The sequence below is a fragment of the Alligator sinensis genome, unplaced genomic scaffold (assembly GCF_000455745.1).
Source record: "Alligator sinensis unplaced genomic scaffold, ASM45574v1 scaffold886_1, whole genome shotgun sequence".
Lineage (NCBI taxonomy): Eukaryota > Metazoa > Chordata > Crocodylia > Alligatoridae > Alligator > Alligator sinensis.
Window position 1 is genome coordinate 2,275,381 of NW_005842040.1, and position 22,744 is coordinate 2,298,124.

Sequence of the window (22,744 nt, forward strand, 5' to 3'; positions counted from 1 at the left end):
TCTTTCCCTTCCCCTCACAGACTTACCTGCTTGGGGGGGCGTGTCTATGCTGATTGCATAAGAGTGAATTTACCTTGCATATAATGAATTATGGGTCTAAATATGCTCATTGCATAAGAATTAATTTGCATATAAAGAACCCGCATAAATCAAGGAAAACCTGTATATTATGCCCCTCCCTGCCAATCAGAGTTGGGCCCTCTCTAATACCCCCCTGTGGTTGCCCGGTGTGTTGCAGGCAATTCCAAGCAAGGCCTGAGGTGTAAAACGTGCAAAGTCAGCGTGCACCTGTGGTGCTCGGAAGAGGTCTCACATCAGCAATGCCCTGGCAAGACGGTAGGTGCCTTCACCAGAGGTAGTGCCCTCCCCCACTCTGTAGTGCCCTCCCCCCCTCTTTCCTTACCCCTGGGTGAGTGTGTGCTCTCTGCTGTTTGCATGTTAGTGCATGAGTACACACACGGGTGCATGCATGCACACAGAGCACACTCCTGGCCTGTCCACTGGCCTGGGTCACCACTGTCACCTGTGGGCAGGAGGTCTGCACAGCAGCTTTATCCTGTCAATCTGAGTCCAGCAGCCTTGGAACAGAGTTGGAGACAGCCTGGCCCTGCGCCCTGCTGGCATGGATGGGTTGGGATGGTGCACTGAGTGCCAAAGCTGTGAGTTCTAGCCCTGCGGTTCCCCCCTGACTGCTTGTGGCTAGTGAGTCTCCACTCCCCCTTGCTCTAGGGGTGTAAGCAACCCCCGCTCTGCTGTCCTGGAGTGTCTAGGCTGGAGATGACCAAGCTCTGCTTCCTGGGGGCAGCTGAGGCACCCCAGTCCTTCCTTTCCTATGCAGTGCGGGTATGCACCCACCCCAGGGAACACCGTGACTTTCAGGGGGTGACAGACAGGCTGAGGAGCTTGTCCCCCCTCCCCCATCACTGTTATGGTTTCTGCCCCATCCTTTCCCTCCAGGCCACCTCCTTTCGCCGCAACTTCAGCTCCCCCCTCCTGCTGCAGGACCAGCAGCAGGGCAGCTCCAAGGAGTCTCCCCCTGCAGGTGAGAGATCTCTGCCCCAGGGCACAGGGTGGTGACTGTGGAGGGGTCTCTGGCTGGGCTGGCAGAACTTTTCCAGGTGCTTTTATTTCAAGATGCCCCAGACCTAGCTGCTGTACTGGGGTGGGGGAGGTGGCTGGCACTGGGGAGCCTCAGGGCTGTTTCTGGGGTGCTAAGGGAGGGGAATATTGCCCTAGCAGAAGAGTAAGGTAGGGTCCCAGCCGTGTCTGCAATGAGCTGCTGCCCTTGTGGGTGGCTTCTGGTGCAGGGCTGTGGCTCAGGCTCCCTGGGGCTGTAGACAGAATCCCTGACTACAGCCCCCCACCCACCTCCGGCTCTGCAGCCCGCAGTGGCAAGGTGGATCCCATCTACGAGACGCTGCGCTATGGTACCTCGCTGGCTCACATGACCCGCTCCAGCTTCAGCAGCACTTCAGAGTCACCCACTAGGAGCCTGGTACGTTCCCTCCAGCAGCACCTGGGTGGGGCTCATTGCACAGAGCCTGTCCTTGCCCCAGAGCTGGGCACACCTTCCCTCCCCGCCAGGGCCGAGCCAGGCCTCACCCCTACCACCACCTTTGTCCCTCCATGGACTTAAACTAGATCAGTGCCTCTCAACTTTTTTTGTACCAGAACCCACTTGTAAACATGAATGGCCAGTCCCAACCCAGTGCCCCTCACTCACGACCCACTGCCCCCAGGCCCCAGCCCCACAGTGTGTGGGGCAGGGGGCTCCAAGCAGCAACTTGCAGGCTGGACCTTTGCCACAGCTTCCCACAGTTTTCTCCTTTAAAGAAGAATCCATTCTTAAAGTTTGTTGATCTATTTTTAAAAGTTTGTTCATGACCCTTTCATATATTCTTGCAACCCACTTTTGGGCCACAAACCACGGGTTGAGAAACTTTGGACTAGATGACCTCCGGAGGTCCCTTCCAGCTCTACTTCTCTATTTCTATGATTCTGAGGCCAGCATCATCAGTGGAGAGTTCATGACAGCCCAGCCCCATCCCTGTTCCTTTCAGGGGACCAAAAATCCAGTAGCACCCTGCGTGTGGGAAGGGGGGGGCATGAATTCATCGGGGCCTCTGCAGGAGAGAGCAGTAGTGCTTGGAGCAAGGGCCAGGGCAGAGAGATGCATAGTAGAGGCAGTTTGAAGCTGGTGCTGGGGAGTGGCAGGGGCTGCTAGAACATGCCAGCGGGTATCTTGCCAACCCCCAGCATCTCCATCTTCCCTAGAATGAGAGGGATGAGGCTGCGGAGGATGCAGACGGAGGCCTCCAGAACAGCGAGGAAAGCCAGAGTGATAGTGGTGAGTGGGGCAGGGGTCAGGAAACTTCACGGACCCAAAAGCCAGGGTGGGCACAAGGGCCCTTCTCCCTTGGGCAGGGGCAGCTACTGGATGGACCTTGCCCTCAGCACTGCGGGCTGGCTGTAGCAGGGAAAGCAGCCTCATGGCTCTTGCTAGGGGATGGTGGATTGTGCTGGGTGCTGGGCACAGCGGGGGAAGGGAGCTCCCAGGGCTGACCCTACCTGTCTCTTGCAGTGTTCACAGCCCCAGCAGAGAGTGATGGTGCAGCCTCTGAAGAGAAGAGCCCTGGGCAGCCGGTGAGATGTACCCCAGATCCCCACAACTCTTCCCAGCTTCCCTTATCCTGCCACAAATGCTCTGACAACTCCCACCACCTAGTAATTGTATTACAGCAGATCCCTGCCCCATTCTGGGGGCTGTGTCCTGAGGTTTCCCTCTCCCCCTATCCCCTCCACTCTCGCACTGGTGCCTGTGTCCCTGTGGTGCCTTCCACTCCCACCAGCTGTATCAGCCCCCCCTGAGGGCTGGGACAGCACCCCCTGCCCACCTTGCAAGCCAGCAGCTGGCTCTGGACAGCTGTGCTTCCAGTAACCTGACCCCCTGCTTCATGCCCCTGCCAAGAGGATGTGGCTGGCACAGACCCCTGGCTGAACAGACCCTTGGCTGAGATGAGCGTGTATGAGGGGGCATTGATGGGTTGCTACCTGGACTGGTCAGGGCACTGGGTAGAAGGGGCACTTCTACAGGACGGAGGGACTAGCGTCAGTGGGTGTGTGACTAGGCTTGGGGGCAGGAGCATGAGGGAGGAGGGAGCGAATACAGAGGCTTGTTCCTCAGGGATGTTCCTCCTGGCAGTGGGGCTGGGGTGGGGGCATGCACAGTGTGACACTGCCTCTTCCTCTGCTGCTCTGACTCTGGGCCCCTTCCCTGCAGGCTGTCTGGAGCTCGTTGTGGAAGGAGATCTCACCCATGTACTCCTATGTAGCTCTCTACAAGTTCCTTCCCCAAGAGCACAATGACCTGCCCCTGCAGTAAGTGCCCATCCCTGCAGGGGGCAGTCACATGGTGGAGGGCAGTGAGGAGTCCCCAGGTTCCCTGGCAGGGGCTCAGACAGGCTGGGGGAAGGCTGCAGGGGCTGCTCAGGATCCCCGTGGGAAGCCCCATGGGAAGGTGGCTTGGGCAGGGAGCATCCGAGGTGCTGATGGTGGCCTGGGGGGTCGTGATCTCAGGAACAGCTCAAGAGTCTCTTCTCTGAGCTCAGTTTTCCTGTCCTGTTCCCCTGCCTCTCCCTTCTCCATTGAGACAAGCCCCACTGCCTCCTGGACAGCTTCAGCTCCCAAGCCACCCTGCAGCCATGAGGGGTTGGGCCCTGAAGGGCACATCTGGGCAGATGGAGGTGGGGAGGCCTTGTTATGGAGCTGGCACAGTGTGTTCTCCCTCCCCATGTTAACACCAAACTCCCTCTCTGTCTCTGCCCCCCAGGCCTGGAGACAGGATCATGCTGGTCGATGACTCCAATGAAGACTGGTGGAAGGTTGGTGGGGGCTAGGGGAACTCCGGAGAGGGGCTGGGGTAAGGGGCATCAGGTGGGGTACAGGGATGAGGGCAGGGAGGGGCCAGAGATATCTCAGGTCTTGGAGGTTTAGGCACAGTGGCACCCCAAAGCCAGGCCACATCCCTGCTCCTGTGGCGGCCCCAGCTGGAGAGCAGGGCTCTGCATTCACCGCAGCAACCCGGAGCTGCTGGGAAGGACATAAACAGCCCCATAAACCTGTCACCGCAGCCAGTGGGCTGGGCACTGCGGCAGATAGACACTGCGCCAGGGAGGGGCTGCGGCAGCATCATATATGCATGCATGCACGCGCACGCGCGCGCGCGCACACACACACACACACACACTCTCTCTCTCTCTCCCCCCCACACATGCACGTGCACATACACATGCACACACATACTCCCTTACACCCCCCGTACATACATACACACTCTCCCTTGCACGCACACACCCCATACACACATACATATACTCTTCCTTACACACACAGACACCCCATACATGCATACACATACTCCCTCTTGCACGCATACACCACATACTCTCTCTCACATGCACACACTCTCCCTTACACACGCGCACATACCCTGAACACCTGCCCAGTCCTCCACTGCACAAGCACACACATGCTCTCAACACCCACACGTGTGTGCACACGATCTCCCCTGCATTCACATCCACATGTGTCTGTCCCCATCATACCCCTTTACATGGCTCTGCCAACATCACAGCTCCCAGCACTCACAGTCTGGCATCCTGCACACACAACACATCTGTCCCCAGTACTGCAGTGTCTGACACTTGCATGCTTACCTGTATACCCACATGAACACTACACACACACACACACACACACACACTCCTACCTTTGAACACCATAGCCCCTGACGTGCACAAGTTCATGCCCTATACACACATATACCCCACTTCCCCGTGGGCCAGGGAGCTAGGAACCTGAACCTAGCTCCCTTTGACCCTATGCTCTGATGGGCTTGCCCAGTGTTGCTTCCCCTCACCCCCACACTTCAGTAGAGCTGCCTTCACTTCTGCAGCCCTCTCCATCCCCATTTGCTCTGGTAGGGCTGGGTCCTGCATAGCCAATGCCTCCTGCTGTGCCCAGCCCCTCCTGGGCCCCTCTCAGTGACTCATCTGTGTGTGAAGCAGGCCAGGGGTGCATAGCTTGGTACACTTATGCTCACATTGCCCCCCACACACATACGCACAGCCATGCACATGCACACCCGCAGCTGCTGACGAACCAGCTCCTCACCCATGAGCCAGACACACGTCTGGCTTCCTCTCCCCGTTGCTGTGGTGACAAGTCCCCCACGTGATGTGGCAGCTTAGGAGGCAGTGTCAGGAAAATGCTCTTGCCTGGCTTTTGCTGGCCTCTGCTTGAGGGGCAGAGGAAGGCTGGCTAGGACTAGGGAACATAAATCCTGCTCTGGGACCTTGGTGAAAAGCCTATCGGGGTTAGCAGGGGTACCCCAGCTTCATGTGGGCACTGCTGGATGCAGGATCAGTTTTGCAGGCATCCCTCATTGGGTGCTTCCAGCTCTATTCCCTGGCAAAGGCATCCCTTATATTAGTGGGGTGCAGGAGAGGACAGAGAGAGAGACGTGCATGTGTTGGGGAGTGCCGTGGCTAGTGTGTGTGAGGGAGAGCACGAACTATGTGGTGTGTGTGTGTGTGTGTGTGTGTGTGTGTGTGACACTATAATGCTAGTGTCTAGGTATGTGTATACATACACATACATACACTATGTGTATGGTGTGGTGCATTGTGTCCACACACATACACAGGGGAGACCCATATGCATGTTGGATGTGTATGGTGTGTATATCAGGACACCTGTCCATATGGTATGTGCATGAATATGATGGTGGTCTCACGAGTGGATGCAGAGGGCTCTGGGTGTGTAGTACAGCATGTACGAGTGCACAGGGGAAGTTCAGGTGCACATGGGATGTGTACAGTAAAGCACTTTGTGAAGCGGGGTGTTGATAAGTTGCTAGTGCCTGTGTGCTGGGATGGGGTCTGCATATAGTGCAATGCAGGGTGTGCAAGACACATGTAAATCAGTGATGCTGAACCTACAGCCCATGGAGCTGTCATCCAGCCCACGGGGCTCCCCAAGGGTCTGGAAATCTGGAGCAGGGAAGCAGTGTTATTTGCCACACTACAGCACAGAGCCACAGCAAATAACACTGCCACCACTCCCCCACTGCCAAATTTCCAGACCCACAGGCAGGGTTGGGCCAGCACTCAGGGTCACATTGTAGCCAGGTCCAACACACAGGGCTGGTCCAGTGTGCCCGACTGCACCCAGGAACCAATCCCACACGCTGACCCCACACTGGATCAGGCCTGCAGACCAACCCCGTGTCACTTATTTGACCCATGATGCTGGATGGGTTGAACACCACTGGGGCAGATCCTTAAAGGCATGGACGCTGCTGCTCACCAGCTTGAGAGCCCCGTGTTCCATGTGAAAGGTCCCTTCTCAAGGGTTGGTGACCCCAAGGCAAAAGGCTGCCTTTTCTCTGGGCAGAGTAATGCCAACCAGCACCTTAGGGAGTGAGAGGGTGACTGGGCAGGATGGGATGGACCTGGATCTCAAGGGCTGGCTTCCCTTCCTGGCTGGACATAGGACCTGGGTATGAATTGGAGGTCAGGTTCTCATCCTTGAGGCTAAAGACCCAACAGTTTAGGGGACTGGGCTGGGACAAAGACATGCCCAACAGAGTACCAAGCTCATCTCTCTGACCTCAGCAGTAGGATGCAAAGCCTCCTGCTCTCTGCTCTGTTCCCTGTCCAGCAGGACACTGCTGCCATCTCATGGCTCTTTGATGGCCCACATGGGTAGTGAGCTCACTGGGTCTCAGCCCCATTCTGGCATAGAGATCTCCATGCAACAAGGGGCTGGGAGCAGACAGGCAGGTGGACCCTTGAGCTCATGGCCCCTCCTTTGCTATCACAGGGCAAGATCGGAGACAGGGTGGGCTTCTTCCCGGCCAACTTTGTGCAGAGGGTGCGCCCAGGTGAGAGTGTCTGGAAATGCTGCCGAAACTTCCAGGGCAACAAGGAGCAGGGACAGATGAGCCTCAAAGAAAGCCAGGTATGGACTGGGGTGATCTACACTGCAGAGGGGAGGGGGCAGGACAGCAGAGAGTTGTACTACAGTGGGATGATAGAGTAGGACAGGGGGCCTGGAACAGCACAGGTGGCTCAATGAAGGAGAGGTGTAATAGGAAGGCAAGTGGGTCTATGCTGTGGGGAGGGGCCAAGCTAGGGGATGGAGCAGGGCAGAAGACAGTGGGTTTACACCAGCTGGGCTTTTGCCTTATTGGCATTCATGGAGCCAGTCCACATCACCTGGGCAAGGGAGGGTGGGGGCTGGGCCTAGCAAGCCATGGCTGATCTCATTGCATGGCCAGGAGCAATTCATACCCTCTCCCCTGGTGTTGCTCATGTGGGAAAGTGGCTGAGCTTTCCTGGGTCTGTCTGTAGCCCAGGGCATTGTTCATACTCCAGCAAGGGTGTATCCTGGGTTTTAAGAATGATCTAGACCTCAATCCACCACTGGGACTCTGCTGGCTTCCCATCTGACACTGATCCTGAACCGTCCTTGGCAGGCGTTGGTATCTGCTGGCATTAACTCTCCCCTTCTCTGCCTTCTGCTGGCATTAGATCCTGCCTGCTCTATTGTTACTCCTAAGTCAGTCTCACCCTGACAAGTTTAGGAGGTGGGGGGCGGAGGGGCATGGGGTTTCCCTTGGAGTTTTTAGATGCCACTTTCTGGGATAGAAGCAGCTGCTGTCAAAGCCTGAGCAAGAGGACAGAGAAGCCAGGGATGGTTGGGGCAGACACAGCTGGGAGGTGTGTGTGGCATTGACCAGCAGATTATGTCTTCCCTGAGCTTTCATGCAGTGTCACTGGCATATTCCTGCCCTGCCAGGCTGTGCCCTTCTTGCCCTGGCATCTGTCAAGTTTGCCCCATTGTCAGCAGAGATCTGGGCCCCTCCAGCTTCATTCCTGACTCTCTCCTTTTCTCAGATCTGCGTTGGTGTGGGCAAGAGCAAGGAGAACGAGGGCTTCATCAAGGTGACCAGCGGCAAGAAACGCGGCTTGGTCCCGGCTGATGCCCTGACAGAGATCTGAGCAGGGCTGGGGAGCGAGGGACACAGAGGGCAATGAAGAAGTCCAACCCTTCTCTTCCCAGCGGGGGGATGTGGCCTCCCCAGCCCATCCCCACCCAGCTGCACTCCCAGGCTGCCCTTCACTGCTTCCCCGTGCTCAGGGCACCATGGCTGCCGACACACTGCACTGGGCTGAAAAGGATTTATTTCGGAACAGATGCCCAAAAGATGCCGCCCTCCCTTGGTTGCCCCACAGGGGTCAGAAGCAAGGTCTGGGGAGGGCAGGTTTGTTGCCACCCTCATGTTTTTTCAGACTGAACCTGCCTGATCCCACCTGTCTGGGTTGGTGCTGGTGGCAGGTGGGGGCCAGGGTCCCCCACTATGGGAACACCAGAGAGGGAGCATCAGGAGAGTCCCCCAGCTGTGCCCCATCCTGTGTTTGTCTCTTCCCCAGCAGGGAACCCTCCCTGGACTGCAACGTGGGCAGAGGAATGGCTCTATACTGAGCCGCCTGCTCTCCCACCAATATGTCTTATCCTGCCTCTATACCTCCACCCAACCAACCCTGCCTCCCCAGCCATGTTGCATGCCTGTAATGTTATGGAAACCGAAATAGCTCCTGGCCTGGCCTCTAGGCTCAGGTGGGGGCATCCCTCATCTGTCTGTGCAGCGTCTGTCTGTGTGTGTGTGTGTGTGTGTGTGTGTGTGTGTCAGTGTGTTAGTGTCATCACAGGACCTATTTTGGAAACCACACGGGGTTTTTTCCTCGAACCACTCAGGACCAGGAGAGGCGGCATTGGCTGTGCCTAAGGAAGGGCCAAGGCAACATCTTTTTCTCTAGTCATGTGACCCCCTCGACAGGTGGCTGTGTGTTGCTTTCCATGGTCTGTAGGGGCTTTTCCCTATGTTGAGGCTCCATTTCACAGGATGTTCCCTGGTTGACTGTGATCCACAGAAGAGCAATTTTTCCAGACCTCAGGAACCTTTGCCTGGATTCACACCATACTTGAACCATGAGCATTTTCCAGCCAGCTGCTATTCTCCATGTGGACAGCTAGAGACAGAGACCTGTCAGTCCATCCACTCTGGTCCTCCTCACCCAGCATCACCCCCAGCCTGGAGATTTGCCATCGCTGCCCTCAGGGGGGCTGTTTGCATCAGCGATGTTTCTACTGACTTGTACCATGGCAGCTCTTATCTCTCAGGGGGTGGCCACTACCGAGGGGGCACATTGGGCAATTCCATGGAAGCGAGGGGGCTTTTCTTTGTGCTTAAAGAGGCCAATCCTGATTGGCCCAAAACACCCCCCAGGAGCTTTGCTGAGTGGCTGAAGCAGGCATGAAACAATGCCGGGGCTCCCCACCCTCCATCCTGAGACTGCAGGCCTTGCTTACCTGAGCAGGGAGGGTCAGGGCTGTAGCCCCCTTGCTTGCCAGCTCCTCCTCCAGTCCCACTTGCTCCAGTACACTGATTTTCAAACTCCTTTGGCTGCACCCCCGCCTCCTGCCCATTACCTGCTCGTACCCTCAGTGTGGTTCTGCACGTTCACCAATGTCAATGTACAGCAATGCCATTATACTCCCTGTGCCTTGACCAACCAGCAACTCCATTACCATGATTACAATTAAGGCATGTCCCCATTGGCAAAGCACTGGAAGGTGGGGGTACACATACCCCAGTTTGAAAGCCATTGCTCTGCTGTAAGTGATTGTGCTTCACATACCTGAGCAAACTGCCCCCTTTCTGCTCTGTATAGTACCCACCCCATTAGCACAGAACCTCTTGCAGGCATTGAGCCCAACCCCACTTCCCACTCGCTCTGTGTCCCTGTGAGCATAGCTCAGGGCTGGTGCATGGGAGAATGTCATGTATAGCAGAGAAGCTGGTCTTTGACTCCTCGTGGCACTGGGTGTTTCCCTCCAGCCTGGGTCAGCTAGGAGGGAAATCTGCAGGAAAGGGTTCCCAGGCTCGTGGTATGGGAGGGTCGCACTGTTTCCAGCTGTCAGCTTTGGCAGGGGGCAGGCTCCACGGTGAGACTGACAAACTATCATGGCTGCCCCCACCCCCCCCCAGCACAGTTTGCTTTGCCACATCTAACCCCAGTCCCAACACATCTTCTGCTTTATTTCTATGGATCCCACCAGCTGACACCATTGTCTCATCTATAACCAGCGCTCCAAGTGAGGCTCCAAGAGCCTCGTACCCTACACCCCATATGCTAAGAGTCCAAAGCTGCAGCCAGGTAGTCAGACCAAGGGTGCCCCCACACACCAGAGTCTTTAGCAAACCCACTGCTGGGAACACCACTTGTTCCAGACCAACCCCCATGCTGGCATCCATGCTTCCTACCTTGGATGGATGAAGGAGGGCTGGCTCGTCACTCCCTACCCCTCTGCACCTGCCCACAATCATATGTACACGCGTGTGTCCATGCACACGCACACGGCCACTGCAGCCTTTTGGAAGGGGTTTTCTCCCCCACATCGGTTGTGATAGCAACTCACCTAAGCAATAACATCTAGAGGCAATCTGGATGCACCGTAGCTAGGACTGTGGAGTGTCACTACATAGAGAATGCATGTCTCACCCAGCTGGCCAGCTGCAGAGGACAGCCTGGCTGAAATGTTCCAAATTAAATGTTACCATGTTGCATCCGTGACTGCTGGGTTGTGTGTCCAGTGCTGGCAAAGAACAATCTTGCTGGGGGACCTCAAGTCTCCCTTGCAGGAGCTCATGTTCTTGGATTTTGCGCTATCTTCCTAGGGCCTCAACCTCCTTTGGCCTCTGACCAGGGCATGTGCTTTCCTAACATATTTCCAGAGGGGGAAACTGAGGCACAGAGAAGGGCTGGGGTGGTTTCTTATGTGTTTCAAGTGCTAGGACTAGAACCCAGGAGTCCTATGCTTTTTCCTAGAGCTGGAAATAGAACCCAAGAGTCCTGGTTCCCAGGGTCTTGAAAGAAGCAAGAGACCACCTTCCCCTTCTCTCAGACCTGGCCATAGAAGCCAGGAGTCCTGGCTGCCAGGATCCTGATGTAAGCCCTAGACCCCCTTTTCCTATTCTCAGACTTGGCTATGGAACCCAGGTGTCCCATCCCTGTTCCCAGGCTATGCTGGCATAACTTGTTCTGCTGCTGACTCTGTCTCCTCTGTGCCAGCTCTTTGGAATGACCTGGAACATGAGAGAGACAGGGACTGCCCTGGCTCTGCCACCCTGCACTGACTAGCAGAGCAAAGGTCTTCTAACAGCTCCCTCAGGCTGCTGATCCTAGTGCTAAGCAGATGCTACCCTGTGTGGCTGGCAGCACCTCCCACTGTGAAACGTGAGCCACTGCTTTGATGGCTGGGTGGATGCAGGACAGGGGGGGAGAACCAGGTCTGCAGCAGCAGGTGAGGGCTGAGGTCGGGACAGAACACCAGCAATGCCATGCGGAGTATGCACAGCTGTCTGTGGGGTGGGATGACAGGGCCTTTGGTCCCTGCTGGGGAATTAGCAGCTGCCCTCCACGATCCCCGCCTGACCGACAGCACACAAAAGCAGGCATCCGTGATGTTGGAGGAACAACTGGGCCTGACAGATCTGAGTGAGCCTACGTGACCGGGTGAGGCGGGCTGGGCCTTACTGCGCCAGTGGCGTGTGCTTGGGCACTGTTGCCTCTTCCAAGGTAATTTACAGGGATGCATGTCCATCCGTCATCCATTTAGCCTCCGCGGCAGCCGGGACAGGCTGTTTATCAGGAGGGCTTTGTGTGAGCAATTGAGAGCACTGATGGATTGCAAAGCGGCTCAGCCTGTTCCAGGTTGCTGTATCCTCTCTGCCCTTCACTGTCAGGGCTTCTGGTTTCTGTTCCCATTCATGGCCTGCAAGGAGGTTTAGGGGTGAGAGTCAGGCCAGGGGAGAGAAGAAACAGGACTCCTGGGTTCGAGTTTTTGCATCTGCCAGGGAGTGCAATGCTCTGCTTAGAGTAAGGGTCTGTGGAGCAGAACTCCTAGCTCGGTGGATGACCTTGACCAGGTCGCATAGCCTCTCTCCTGCAGGCCCAGTTCTGGAGGCCTTGATCCTCAAAGGTCTTTAGGGAAGCTAATTCCCCTGGGAGTTTGTGGCACAGCTGGGAATTGCACCCACATCTCCTGTGTCCCAGGCTAGAGCCCAAACCACTCAACCCCACTCCCTCCTGCAGCTGGGATTAAGATGCCTGGTCAAGTTCTCTAAACACTGCAGTCCCTTCCCAGAATGGATCCCAGGAGCCCTAGGAGCCCATCCTCCTTGTCAGCCAGTCTGTGTGCAGGACAGGGGGGCTGACAAAGGGCTCCACAGCATGGGGACTCCCCCAGTCCCCAGATCCAGCACAGGAGGGGGCTGGGTGCTGTGATGGGTCTCTCCGCACACAACAAGGATACTCTCCTTTGCCCTGCAGCTCATCCATCCTGCAGCCCTCTTCCTCTAGGCCTCCCATGGGTGGGGGGGGGCAGGACTCCCTCCAAGGGGCTCTCTATGGACATGTTGTCACACCCTAACTCCAGGGAGCTGATGTGATTGCACAACCCCCAACACCCTCCTTCCTCAGCAAGGTGCCCCTCACACTGGGTGGTTGGGGTAGCAGGGCAGGATCTGAGGGAACTGTTTATATTGACTTGAGTTGCTGTATTGGCTTTGGAGTGGGGTCAGGGGCTGCCCTCTGGGGGCTGGGGGCCACAGCCCTGTGGATATAGCACAAGACTAAGGCTCAGGGGAGCAGGGCTCTGGCACTGACTCTGCACAGTGAGCATTTCACTGCTCAGTGCCTCAGTTTCCCCAACTGGGATACTGCTCTCATCAATGCCAGGCCCAACCTGGGACTGCCGTAGCTCTGAGCCCTCAGAGATCACAATAGACCTCTGGTGATTAAATACAGTGAAGGCAGGGCCTGCCCCACCTGCTCCCCAGTCTTACAACCCTGCTCAGGACCTGAGTCCATGCTGGGTTGTTAAGAGGCTTGAGCCAAAGCTCAGGGGCCACTTCTCATTTGATTTTGGATCAGGCTGCTGCATTTGAGCCTGAGGCAGAATGTCCCCAGACCTTGAGGAGGGGGCAGATTGTGCCCCTACTCCTGGCACTGAATGGCAGCCAAGGGCTAGACAAAAGGGACCAGCCTGCCTCTGGGATCCCGTGAGAACTGACTGGGACAGTAACCCTGGGGCTTAGATGCTCCAGGCTCCCCAGTGCGGGGTGAGGAGGGCAGAGAGCACCTTGTTGTGCATCGACAGATGCATCACAAGCAGGCCCAAGGAGGTGATCCTTCCCCTCTATGCAGCATTGGTCAGGCCACAGTTGGAGTACTGCGTCCAGTTCTGGGCGCCGCACTTCAAGAGGGGTGTGGACAGCATGGAGAGGGTCCAGAGGAAGGCCATTCGCGTGGTCAAGGGGCAGCGGGGCAGGCCCTACAAAGAGAGGCTAAAGGGCCTGAACCTATTCAGCCTCCACAAGAGAAGGCTGAGGGGATCTGGTGGCCGTTTACAAATGCACCACAGGGGACCAGCGAGAACTAGGGGAGGCTCTATTCCCCCAGGCACCACTGGGTTACTAGGAATAATAGCCACAAATTGTTAGAAAGCAGATTCAGACTGGACATCAGGAGACACTACTTTACAGTTAGGGCTGCCAGGCTCTGGAACGGGCTCCCAAGGGAGGGGGTGCTCTCTCCTACCTTGGGGGCCTTCAAGAAGAGGCTGGGCAGGCATTTGGCTGGGGTGATATGACCCCAGCACCCATGCCTGTCCAGGGCAGGGGGTCAGACCTGATGATCTGTTTAGGTCCCTTCCGACCCTAAGTACTATGATACTATGAGGGGACATAGGACTTCCCTCAGCACATCATGATGTTGGCCTTTCCACCTAAGGCAATGTCACAGCAGCCCTAGAGAGCCATCTCCCAGACCAAACACTCCCTGTGCTGAACCAGTGGCTCTTGAATATCAAGGGTGTCAAAGCCTCCACCCCACACCACAGTCCTCTGCAGTAAGGTGTGGGTCTGAGTCCCTCACACTGAGCCCTGAGGTCACCCACTTGCTGGGTGAGTACACAGGGAGTCCTCAGCAAAGTATCTTATGTCAGGAAGGTCCATCCTTCTCAGCCAGAGAGGATACAAACCTACCACTCCCACCTCACAAGAGAACATCCTCTCCACCAGGCTGTCAACTGGGGCAGGAAAATGAGCTTCCCATGCCACCTCTTGGAGGTGCGCAGCCAGGACAGCAAGATTCACGGGCCCAGAAAGGGATACCCTGGCTGGGGGGGGCCTCCTGCATGATCTGGGGGTTGGGTGCTGGTCTTCTATGAGGGTTTGTGCTCCACATTTGCTCCTAATTGCTCTTTGGCACTGGATGCTTAAGGTAAAACACAGAAGTGGTGCAGACAGCTGGGGGAGAAGGATCTGACCCATCACAGGTAAAGGAGTTTCATAGATTTCATAGATTTCATAGACATCAGGGCTGGAAGGGACCTCGGAAGATCATCGAGTCCAGCCCCCCGCCCAAAGGGCAGGAAGTCAGCTGGCGTCATAGGATCCCAGCAAGATAAGCATCCAGTTTCATCTTGAAGGTGTTCAATGAAGGCGCTTGAACCACCTCCGGTGGCAGGCTGTTCCAGACCTTGGGGGCTCGGACAGTAAAGAAATTCTTCCTTATGTCCAGCCTGAAACGGTCTTGAAGTAGTTTGTGACCATTCGACCTCATCATCCCTTGGGGCGCTCTGGTGAACAAACGTTCCCCCAGATGCTGGTGGTCACCCCTGATAAACTTGTAGGTGGCCATCAGATCACCCCTGAGCCTGCGCTTTTTCAGGCTAAAGAGCCCCAGGGCTCTCAGCCTGTCATCGTAGGGTCTGCTTCCCTGACCTCTGATCATGCGCGTGGCTCTTCTCTGGACTCTCTCAAGCTTCTCCACATCCTTTTTGAATTGTGGAGCCCAAAACTGGACACAGTACTCCAGCTGCGGCCTCACTAAGGCCGAGTACAAGGGGAGAATGACGTCCCGGGATTTGCTTGAGAAGCATCTATGGATGAAAGCCAGCGTTTTGGTCGCTTTACTAGCCGCCGCATCGCACCCTAGTGCGAGCTAGGGTACCTCACACTACAACTGGTGCTCCAGGGTCTCACAGGGGACTCTCACTCCCCCCACTGGAGCAACAGGTTGTGGTGCTACTTAAGATCTTACTTTTGACCCACACTCAGCCTCCTAAAGTTTGGTGTCATCGGCGAACTTGGCCAGTCCGCTTCTGACTCCAGTGTCCACATCATTAATGAAGATGTTGAACAGTATGGGTCCAAGGACAGAGCCTTGGGGGCTCATTGAGTTCATTGAGCTCAGGCCTTGGCACACACTTAGAAGACTCAAATTCATGCCTCTGTGGTCTAGGAAGGCTTAGACCATGAGGATGGCAAGCCAGGATGCACAGCTTCTGTCTCTGCCCCACCCCTTGAAACTTTGCCATCTGTAACCAGGAGGGACAGGCTCACAGGATGCAGAAATGGTGACCTATGGGGCTTCACATGTTCTCTTGTGTTGTCAGAATTGGGAGTGTAAATCCTGTCCCTTCCTTGTCTGCATCTACATTTTTAGCCCAAGACTGTTGAAGGTAACATATGCTCAGAGAAGCTGACACCTACCTATAATGAAAGAAGCCTCCATGGGGGAGAAGAGCCACAATCAGCTGAGACCAAGGCAAGCACTGAACCCATGGCTCACACCACATTAGCATGGCTCCTTCACCCCATGACACCCTCTTCCTCCTCTTGAGCTCTGGCACTGTACAGCCCCCAAGACAAGCCTCAAGGGGCCAGGATAAGAGGTCACCAGCCAGCTCTTGCCTCTGTAGCCCAGTCACTTGGTTCTACAGCATCCTGACAACTCTGGGATGTTGAGGACCTGCTTCTTGCTCTTGCGGCTGAGGAGGCTGGGGATTGGCCAACCTGTTGGCATGACTGCAGCACAGGAAGAGATGGGCTTGAGGTATCTCCCCTTCCCTGGACCACCTCTGCAGTGACCAGGAAGTGAAGGGGCATGGTGACCCCTTGTTGGCCAGAAACCCACCTGCAACCCTTTGAGATAATCACCACCGCCTTGGAGAGGGACGGATCTTGGGAAGCTGGGACTTTAGTGGGGATTGGGAGCTGGAGCCTATTCAGGGGCTGGGGTAGGGTGGTCATTAGAGAGGACCGTCCGATTGTCCTCTGTCCTCTATTGATACAAAACCTGATGCCTTTATAAAAGCATTCGGTTTTGCATCAATAGAGGACCGAGTAGCAGAAAACCGGAATGTCCTCTATGATGGCCACCCTAGGCTGGGGTGTTGGGGTGGATATGGGACCTTAGCTCCAGACTCAGCCAGGAAAGCCAGAATGGGAAAGGGAGGGTGGTGAGAGCAGCCAGGCAGCTGATAACAGAGCAGTGATGACTTTATTAGCCCAGGTAATTGGCCCTGTTCCAGCACTGGCAATGGGAGCAGGATGCTACAAACACTGGCGATCCAGAGCGCGGCCAGATGGGGCCATGTGTGGTGACTGGAATTCCTAATGGCCTTCTCCAGTTTCTGAGCATATCAGTGCCCAGGGCCTGGCCTGTCACCAAGGAGGAGGGGGTGCAGCATTGCTGCCGGGCTTCAGTTCATGCCTCTCTGCCCCCCTCCTCCTTGGTGTGGTCTGTGTTTTCTGGGGTCCTGACTCAGAGCCAGAAGTGTGTCCTAAGCATGGGTTTGAAACACTTGCCAAGCCCCAGCATTTTGCAGTTCAAGGTACTTTCTACTCATCCCTTTAAATATCTCTCAATCTGCAGCATCCCAAAACACACTATTTAACTATCAACCCACATATGCGTCCTTTCTGTATAGCCCCTGACCCACCTGTCTCCCTAACCTGCCCATCCCCATAGTCTCTGGTAGTCATTAGCTTTCACCTGTTACTTCCGATGAGACATGGCCCTGGCTCTGGGGATTGAAAGCGCAGCCTAGGCACAGAACTGTACCTTGCAACTCAGCTCTAAAGTAAACTAGAGCTCCACTCTCCATCCCCAACACTGGATCCCTCAGATCTGGGGTCGAGGGCATCACAAGCCACCTTTGAAGTGTGCAACTTGACTTTTGCAGCGGGGGGTGGGGAAGCATTCCCCAGGGCCAGGGCTGTGGGCAGCAGCCCTACAACACAGAACCTCCCTGGTGTTGGATTTGGTGTAAGTCCTCCCTGGTGTTGGATTTGCTCAACCAAAGCAGCAAACAAATAAAGTTCCCTGAACATTTCGCCCCCAGTGTAAGTGAGAGAAATCCCTTGAAGCTGCCGCTTCCCTGCTCCTGTGTGGAGAGATCTGAGGGCTCCATCTGTCACGCTGCCAGGAGAGTGCTCCTCTCCCCAGGCTGGGACACGTGCGCCCTGCAGAGAGTAGCAAAGGACCTGTCTCAGGTGATACCTTTGAGAGGGAGATGAAAGAAGTGTGGGGGAGAGGAAGCAGGCAGTGCCTCTGACATGGCACGGGGCCAGGCATGTAGCCGGATGCTGTGCACACGCTGCTCTGAGCAGGGAGCACATGTGCCTTGCCTGCTCAAGTGGCTAGCAGTCTCACTGTGGATGCACTACACCCAGGCTCTTCACCTGTGACAACACTAGCCGAGGGGAACCAGGGCCCAGCTGTGCACAGGCCTCAGTTCAAGGATTACAGATACATGCAGACCCCTTGCTGGGTGTGTAACTCCTCAGGGGAGCCCAGACTCCAGTGTGCACACACGGTGTTGAGGATTCTGGCTACCAGCTGGGGATGTGGCCCCAGCTCTGGATTCCAGCTGTGGGTGTATCATGCACTAGAGGCTTCTGGACCCAGCTGTGTGTCTGGACCATGCAGCTGTTGCTGTGTGATGATAAGGCTCTGAACCCCACTTTCCCAGCAAGAAGAAACACTAACTCTTAATGGTGATTACAGACCAGGGCAGGGGCTGGTGCTTGGGGGACTAAGAAGTCAAGGAATAATACCAGTACAGACATGTACAGACAGAAAGAAGGGCGAGGTGGTACCTTCCAGACTAACTGGTTCACACAGACATGAGCTTTCTCAGGCAACAGCCAACTTCAGCAAATGCTAGGTCAGTGGTTCCCAACCTTTTTTTGCTGCAACCCAAATTGGCCACCAACAGGATCTCCCAACCCAGCGCCGTGGGGGCTGCTGGGAGCAGAGTGCGGCTGCAGTGGCCCAGGGGTGGGGGCGCTGCCATTGCCCCCTTTGTGCAGCCCTGCTCTGCCCACCCACCCACCACTCCCAAGTCACACGTGTGAGTGTGCATGTGTGTGTGTACAGGGCCTTTGTAACCCTACTGAGGACCCACTGTGACCCTGATTTGGGTTGCACTCCAAGGTTGGAAACCAATGTGCTAGGTATAGATGCAAGCACCTGCAAATAACGCCAGGAACACGCATGGATCTCAAGCACACAAACGCAACAGCATGTCAGTACACATGTGAGCCCCAGTGCACACCAACACCCAGCAGGGGCATGCACAATGCACACTCATGCCCAGATACACTTGTACCCACAGGAGCTGTTTAGAGAGAGCATGGGTTTTCCTCTTCTTGTTTTCTAATGCAGTGTGAGAGAAGCCACTGGGGATTAGGTGATTAATAATTCAGTATTAATTACTGCTGCTTTATTTGGCCTCTTTCTATGTGTTATGGAGAGCTGAAACCGCAGCCCTAGTTTGCAAATCTGGGCCTAGATCCCAGCCGACCTCCCCGCACATCCCATCACCACCAGGGTGCAGATCAAGGGCTTGGACTAGTCTAAATCCCACTTCTGGTACTAGAACCCCAGGAGCAACAGGATTATCAAAACCTCCCTCTTGCTTGCTTTCTCTCTAACCCAATGCAAGAAGCAGGAACAACTCCATTTCCCTGCCTTCAAATCCAGTAACACCATACATCACAACAGAGAAATATGATCTGAATAACCACAAGGGTACCACAAGTGGAGATGCTTTACTCCAAATGCAGCTCCATAGCCACAGTGGTGTAGGTTGTAGCCGTGTTGGTCTAAGGACATAGGCAGACAAGGTTCTTTGGGTGAATCTGGTATCTTACTCCATAGCCAGTGACTTTCAACCTGTGGTCCATGGAGCCCTGAGGATCCGCACACTATGTCTAAGAGGTCTGCAAAAGATGACTGTGATCAATCAAAAGTATGGGAATACCCACACTTACAATTCAAAGGGGTCCACACCTCCATTTGAAATTTCCAAAGGAAATGAAAAAAGGTTGAAAACCACAGCCATCGGCTATATCTGCTCAGTCTTGTCCCCTGGCAGTGAGTACAAGGCAACAGATGCATTATCAGGGGTAGGGAAGAATCTGTGAGTGGCCCCCCTCCCCCTACTTTGCCCCCTCCTCCCCACCACACCCTGGAGCAGATGTGAGACACTGAGGGTGGGTGCAGGGTCCATTCAAATCCTGCCCTGCTTGGAGTCAATGTCACTTCAGTGTAAGCAGGGTCAGAGCAGATATGCTATTACAGGGCAGCCGTAGGACACCAGAGGATGGGTAGAGAAACCCTGAGATCCTGAGTATAGATGCTGACTTTTATTTTTGCTGGGGGGTGGGGGTTGCTAAGATGATGGACATGTGGAAAGCTCTTATTTGATTAAAGGCATTCAATGCATTTCAGGTGTAAGACCATGTATAACAGGGTGGGTCTGTGAGGCAGGCAAGGTGCGGACACAGGCGACGCGTGGCGGGGCAGGAGGGGGCACAGACGATGCAGGAGGGTGGTGGGGGGCATATGCAACCATAGTGAGGTGGGGAGCTGCAGCCAGGCCAGACCAGGTCTGGGCAGAAGCTGCCTCCACAGCCCAGCAGGTGGGACCCAGCAAGGGAGGGAACACCACACCACCATGGCTGCCAGGCTGAGGCCCCCTCTGCCCACTTGGCAGCAATGGGGGCACAACTCTGTGCTGCCATGGCTGCCACACCTCACCTTGGCAGCCACAGTGGCACAGCACTCCCTCTCATGCCGGTCCCAGCCGCTGAGCAGCAGAGGCAGTTCGTGCTGGGAGCTAGTCTGACCTGGTTGCAGCCCTGCACCCCATGTCCTGCTGCGGGAGCAAAAATCTCAAGGGGCATGTGCTCCCCCCAGCACCATGTTGCCTTGGCCCTCCCCACCCACTCTTCACCACATTGACTGTGCTCCCCTATCCCCCCAGCATGTTGCCTGTGCCCTCCCCCTCCCCCTCCCCCATGCCTCTGACATGTCACCTGCGCCACCTCCACCCCCCACCCCCATAGATATATCTGGAGGGAGCTGTGGGAGCTGCTCTCCACCACTGCTTGGCTGTTACATGCAAGTGTGTGCATCATGCACATGGTACCCCCTGCCTCTGATCACCCTCCCTGCTTCCCCCAGCACCAAGCAGCCCCTTGTAGGCTGGAACTCTGCCAGCCTGCAAGGAGAAACCTGTGGTTTCTCATGTTTTTCTCCATTAAAGGAGAAAATCCACGTTTTTCCATAGCGAAAGGAAAACCTGGATCCCTGGTAATAGCTCTGGGCCTCAGTCATTGTTTCAAAGCACATCACCTTACATTCAGCACGCTCAGCATAACTGAATCCATCTTTTACAACATAAAATAATGTAGAGATATTATGTAATTTTCCTCAGGTTTGAGCCCCAACAGCCCTCTTCCCAAGGGGGATCAGGGCCCTTAGGCCCCCATGTACTAGGCACCAATGGTCCTGACAGCAGCAATGGACTGGGCAGACTCCTGCACTAGGGGAGAAACCCCATCATGGGGAACAGCCACATAATAATCTTGAGATAGCATTGGCTGGCACTTTACAACAGTAAGAACCACAGTCACTCAGCTCCCACAGGCTCTTCCAAAGCAAACTTCCTGGGGAAGGAGAGGCCTCAGGACCTGGGTTGAACTCGAAGCTCTTTCAGGTCCTAGGGTCAGAAGCCCCCAAGATGTGCACTTTGGCAGAGCTTTGGCTACACCAAGATGCTCTGGTCCTTTCGTCAGTGCCTTGCTGTCCACCCGTTCTTCAGGTTTGATTATCCACAGTGCCTCCCCCACAAAGCAAGCCATTCGAGGTCCCTTCCAGCCCTGATGTCTATGAAATCTATGAAATCTATGCCCCATGTATGACATCCTGTTACCCACAATGCCTTGCTGCCCGACTCCCAGTATATCAGGTCCTGCTTCCACATCCCCATTTTTTGGGTTGATTAATAATAATTCCTCCCTCCCCCCCACCAGCATATTATGCCATTACACATAATACCTCACTACCCCTCCAGCACTGCAGGCCAGAGTAGCCAGAGTGCCTTGCTGCGCCTCCCCTTGGCGTTTCAGGGTGTTATCCACAATGCCGTACGGCGCACGCTCCCCAGACTCCTTTCAGTACTTGGCGTGATCCCTGCAGCAGGTCTTCCACTCAGCTTCCCTGCTGACTCCAGTCTTTTCCAGTCTCTGGGGACTGCTGCAGCTGCCTGACCCATTTCTCTTCTGCTTATGGGAACCACGTGGCTGCCTGTCCCCAGGCTGCTTCCCTGCAGGCCACTCTGGAGAGTGAAGGGCTCATAGGGCTGGCATAAAACATCCCACCCTATGCAGTGCCTGCTCAGTGCTCCCGGCAGACCCCCAGCCTACCTGCCAACTCCTTCCACTTGCTGCATTGCTTTGGAGTGAGGGGGAATCCAGGCCATGCCAGGTGGGACAGAGGAGCTGAATCTGAATGGGAAATTTGTGACTGACTAAGACAAGCGTGTCAATGAAGTAGCTAGAGATGGGCTGTGCTACATCATAGGGGTCTGCTACAGGCCCCCACATCAAGGGGAAGAAAGGGATTCGGGGCTCCTGAGGCAGCTCTTGGAGGCCATAAAAGCTAAAGAGGCGGTAGTCATGGGGGACCTAAACTACCCGGACATCTGCTGGGAGACACAGACAGCAAAGTCCCACCGCTCACGCAGGTTTCTAACCTGTGTACAGGACCTCCACCTGACACAGGAGGTACACGGTCCCACTAGGGGGAATGCCATACTGGATCTGGTATTGGCAACGGGAGATGACATGGTAGGGGACCTACAGATTGGTAGCCATCTGGGGGACAGTGATCACCTAATAATAGAATTCACCATAAGACGTCGAGTGGGTAAGGTAACTAGTAGGGTGAAAGTGCTAGACTTTAGGAAAGCTGATTTAAATGAACTCAGGCAATTAGTCAAGGATGCACTGCAGAGTAGGAGTTTTGAAGTGATGGGAGCCCAAGAAGGGTGGCTGTGCCTTAAGGAAATGATCCTTCGGGCACAAAGCAAGACAATCCACATGCGAGGTAAAAAAGGGAAAGGGGCCAGGAGGCTTCCCTGGCTGACCACAGAAATCCAGGGCAGCCTAAGGGCCAAAAGGGGAGCACATAAAAAGTGGAAACAGGGAGAGATCACCAAAGACGAATATACCTCCTCTGCTCGTGCTTGTAGGGAGGCAGTTAGACAGGCCAAAGCTACCATGGAGCTGAGAATGGCATCCCAAGTAAAGGACAACAAGAAATTGTTTTTTAGATATATAGGGAGTAAAAGGAAGGCCCAGCGAGGAATAGGACCCCTACGAAATGGGCAGAAGCATTTGGTGACGGCCAGGGGGGACAAGGCTGAACTCCTCAACGAGTTCTTTGCCTCAGTGTTCCTAAGCGAGGGGCAAGACAAG

The 22,744-nt window shown here is 55.2% G+C and overlaps 1 protein-coding gene across 1 annotated transcript in view; it reads left to right on the plus strand.

The window, feature by feature from the left end:
* The window catches only part of STAC2 (SH3 and cysteine rich domain 2), a 37,453-nt gene extending 27,726 nt beyond the window's left edge, over positions 1–9,727 (plus strand). Inside the window, 9 exon segments of the mRNA XM_006022596.2 lie at positions 239–336; positions 958–1,042; positions 1,383–1,495; positions 2,275–2,347; positions 2,582–2,643; positions 3,281–3,378; positions 3,830–3,881; positions 6,883–7,020; positions 7,959–9,727. Of these exon segments, the coding sequence (XP_006022658.2) occupies positions 239–336; positions 958–1,042; positions 1,383–1,495; positions 2,275–2,347; positions 2,582–2,643; positions 3,281–3,378; positions 3,830–3,881; positions 6,883–7,020; positions 7,959–8,063 (824 nt within the window). The 3' untranslated portion in view covers positions 8,064–9,727.
* Positions 9,728–22,744: the final 13,017 nt, after the last annotated feature.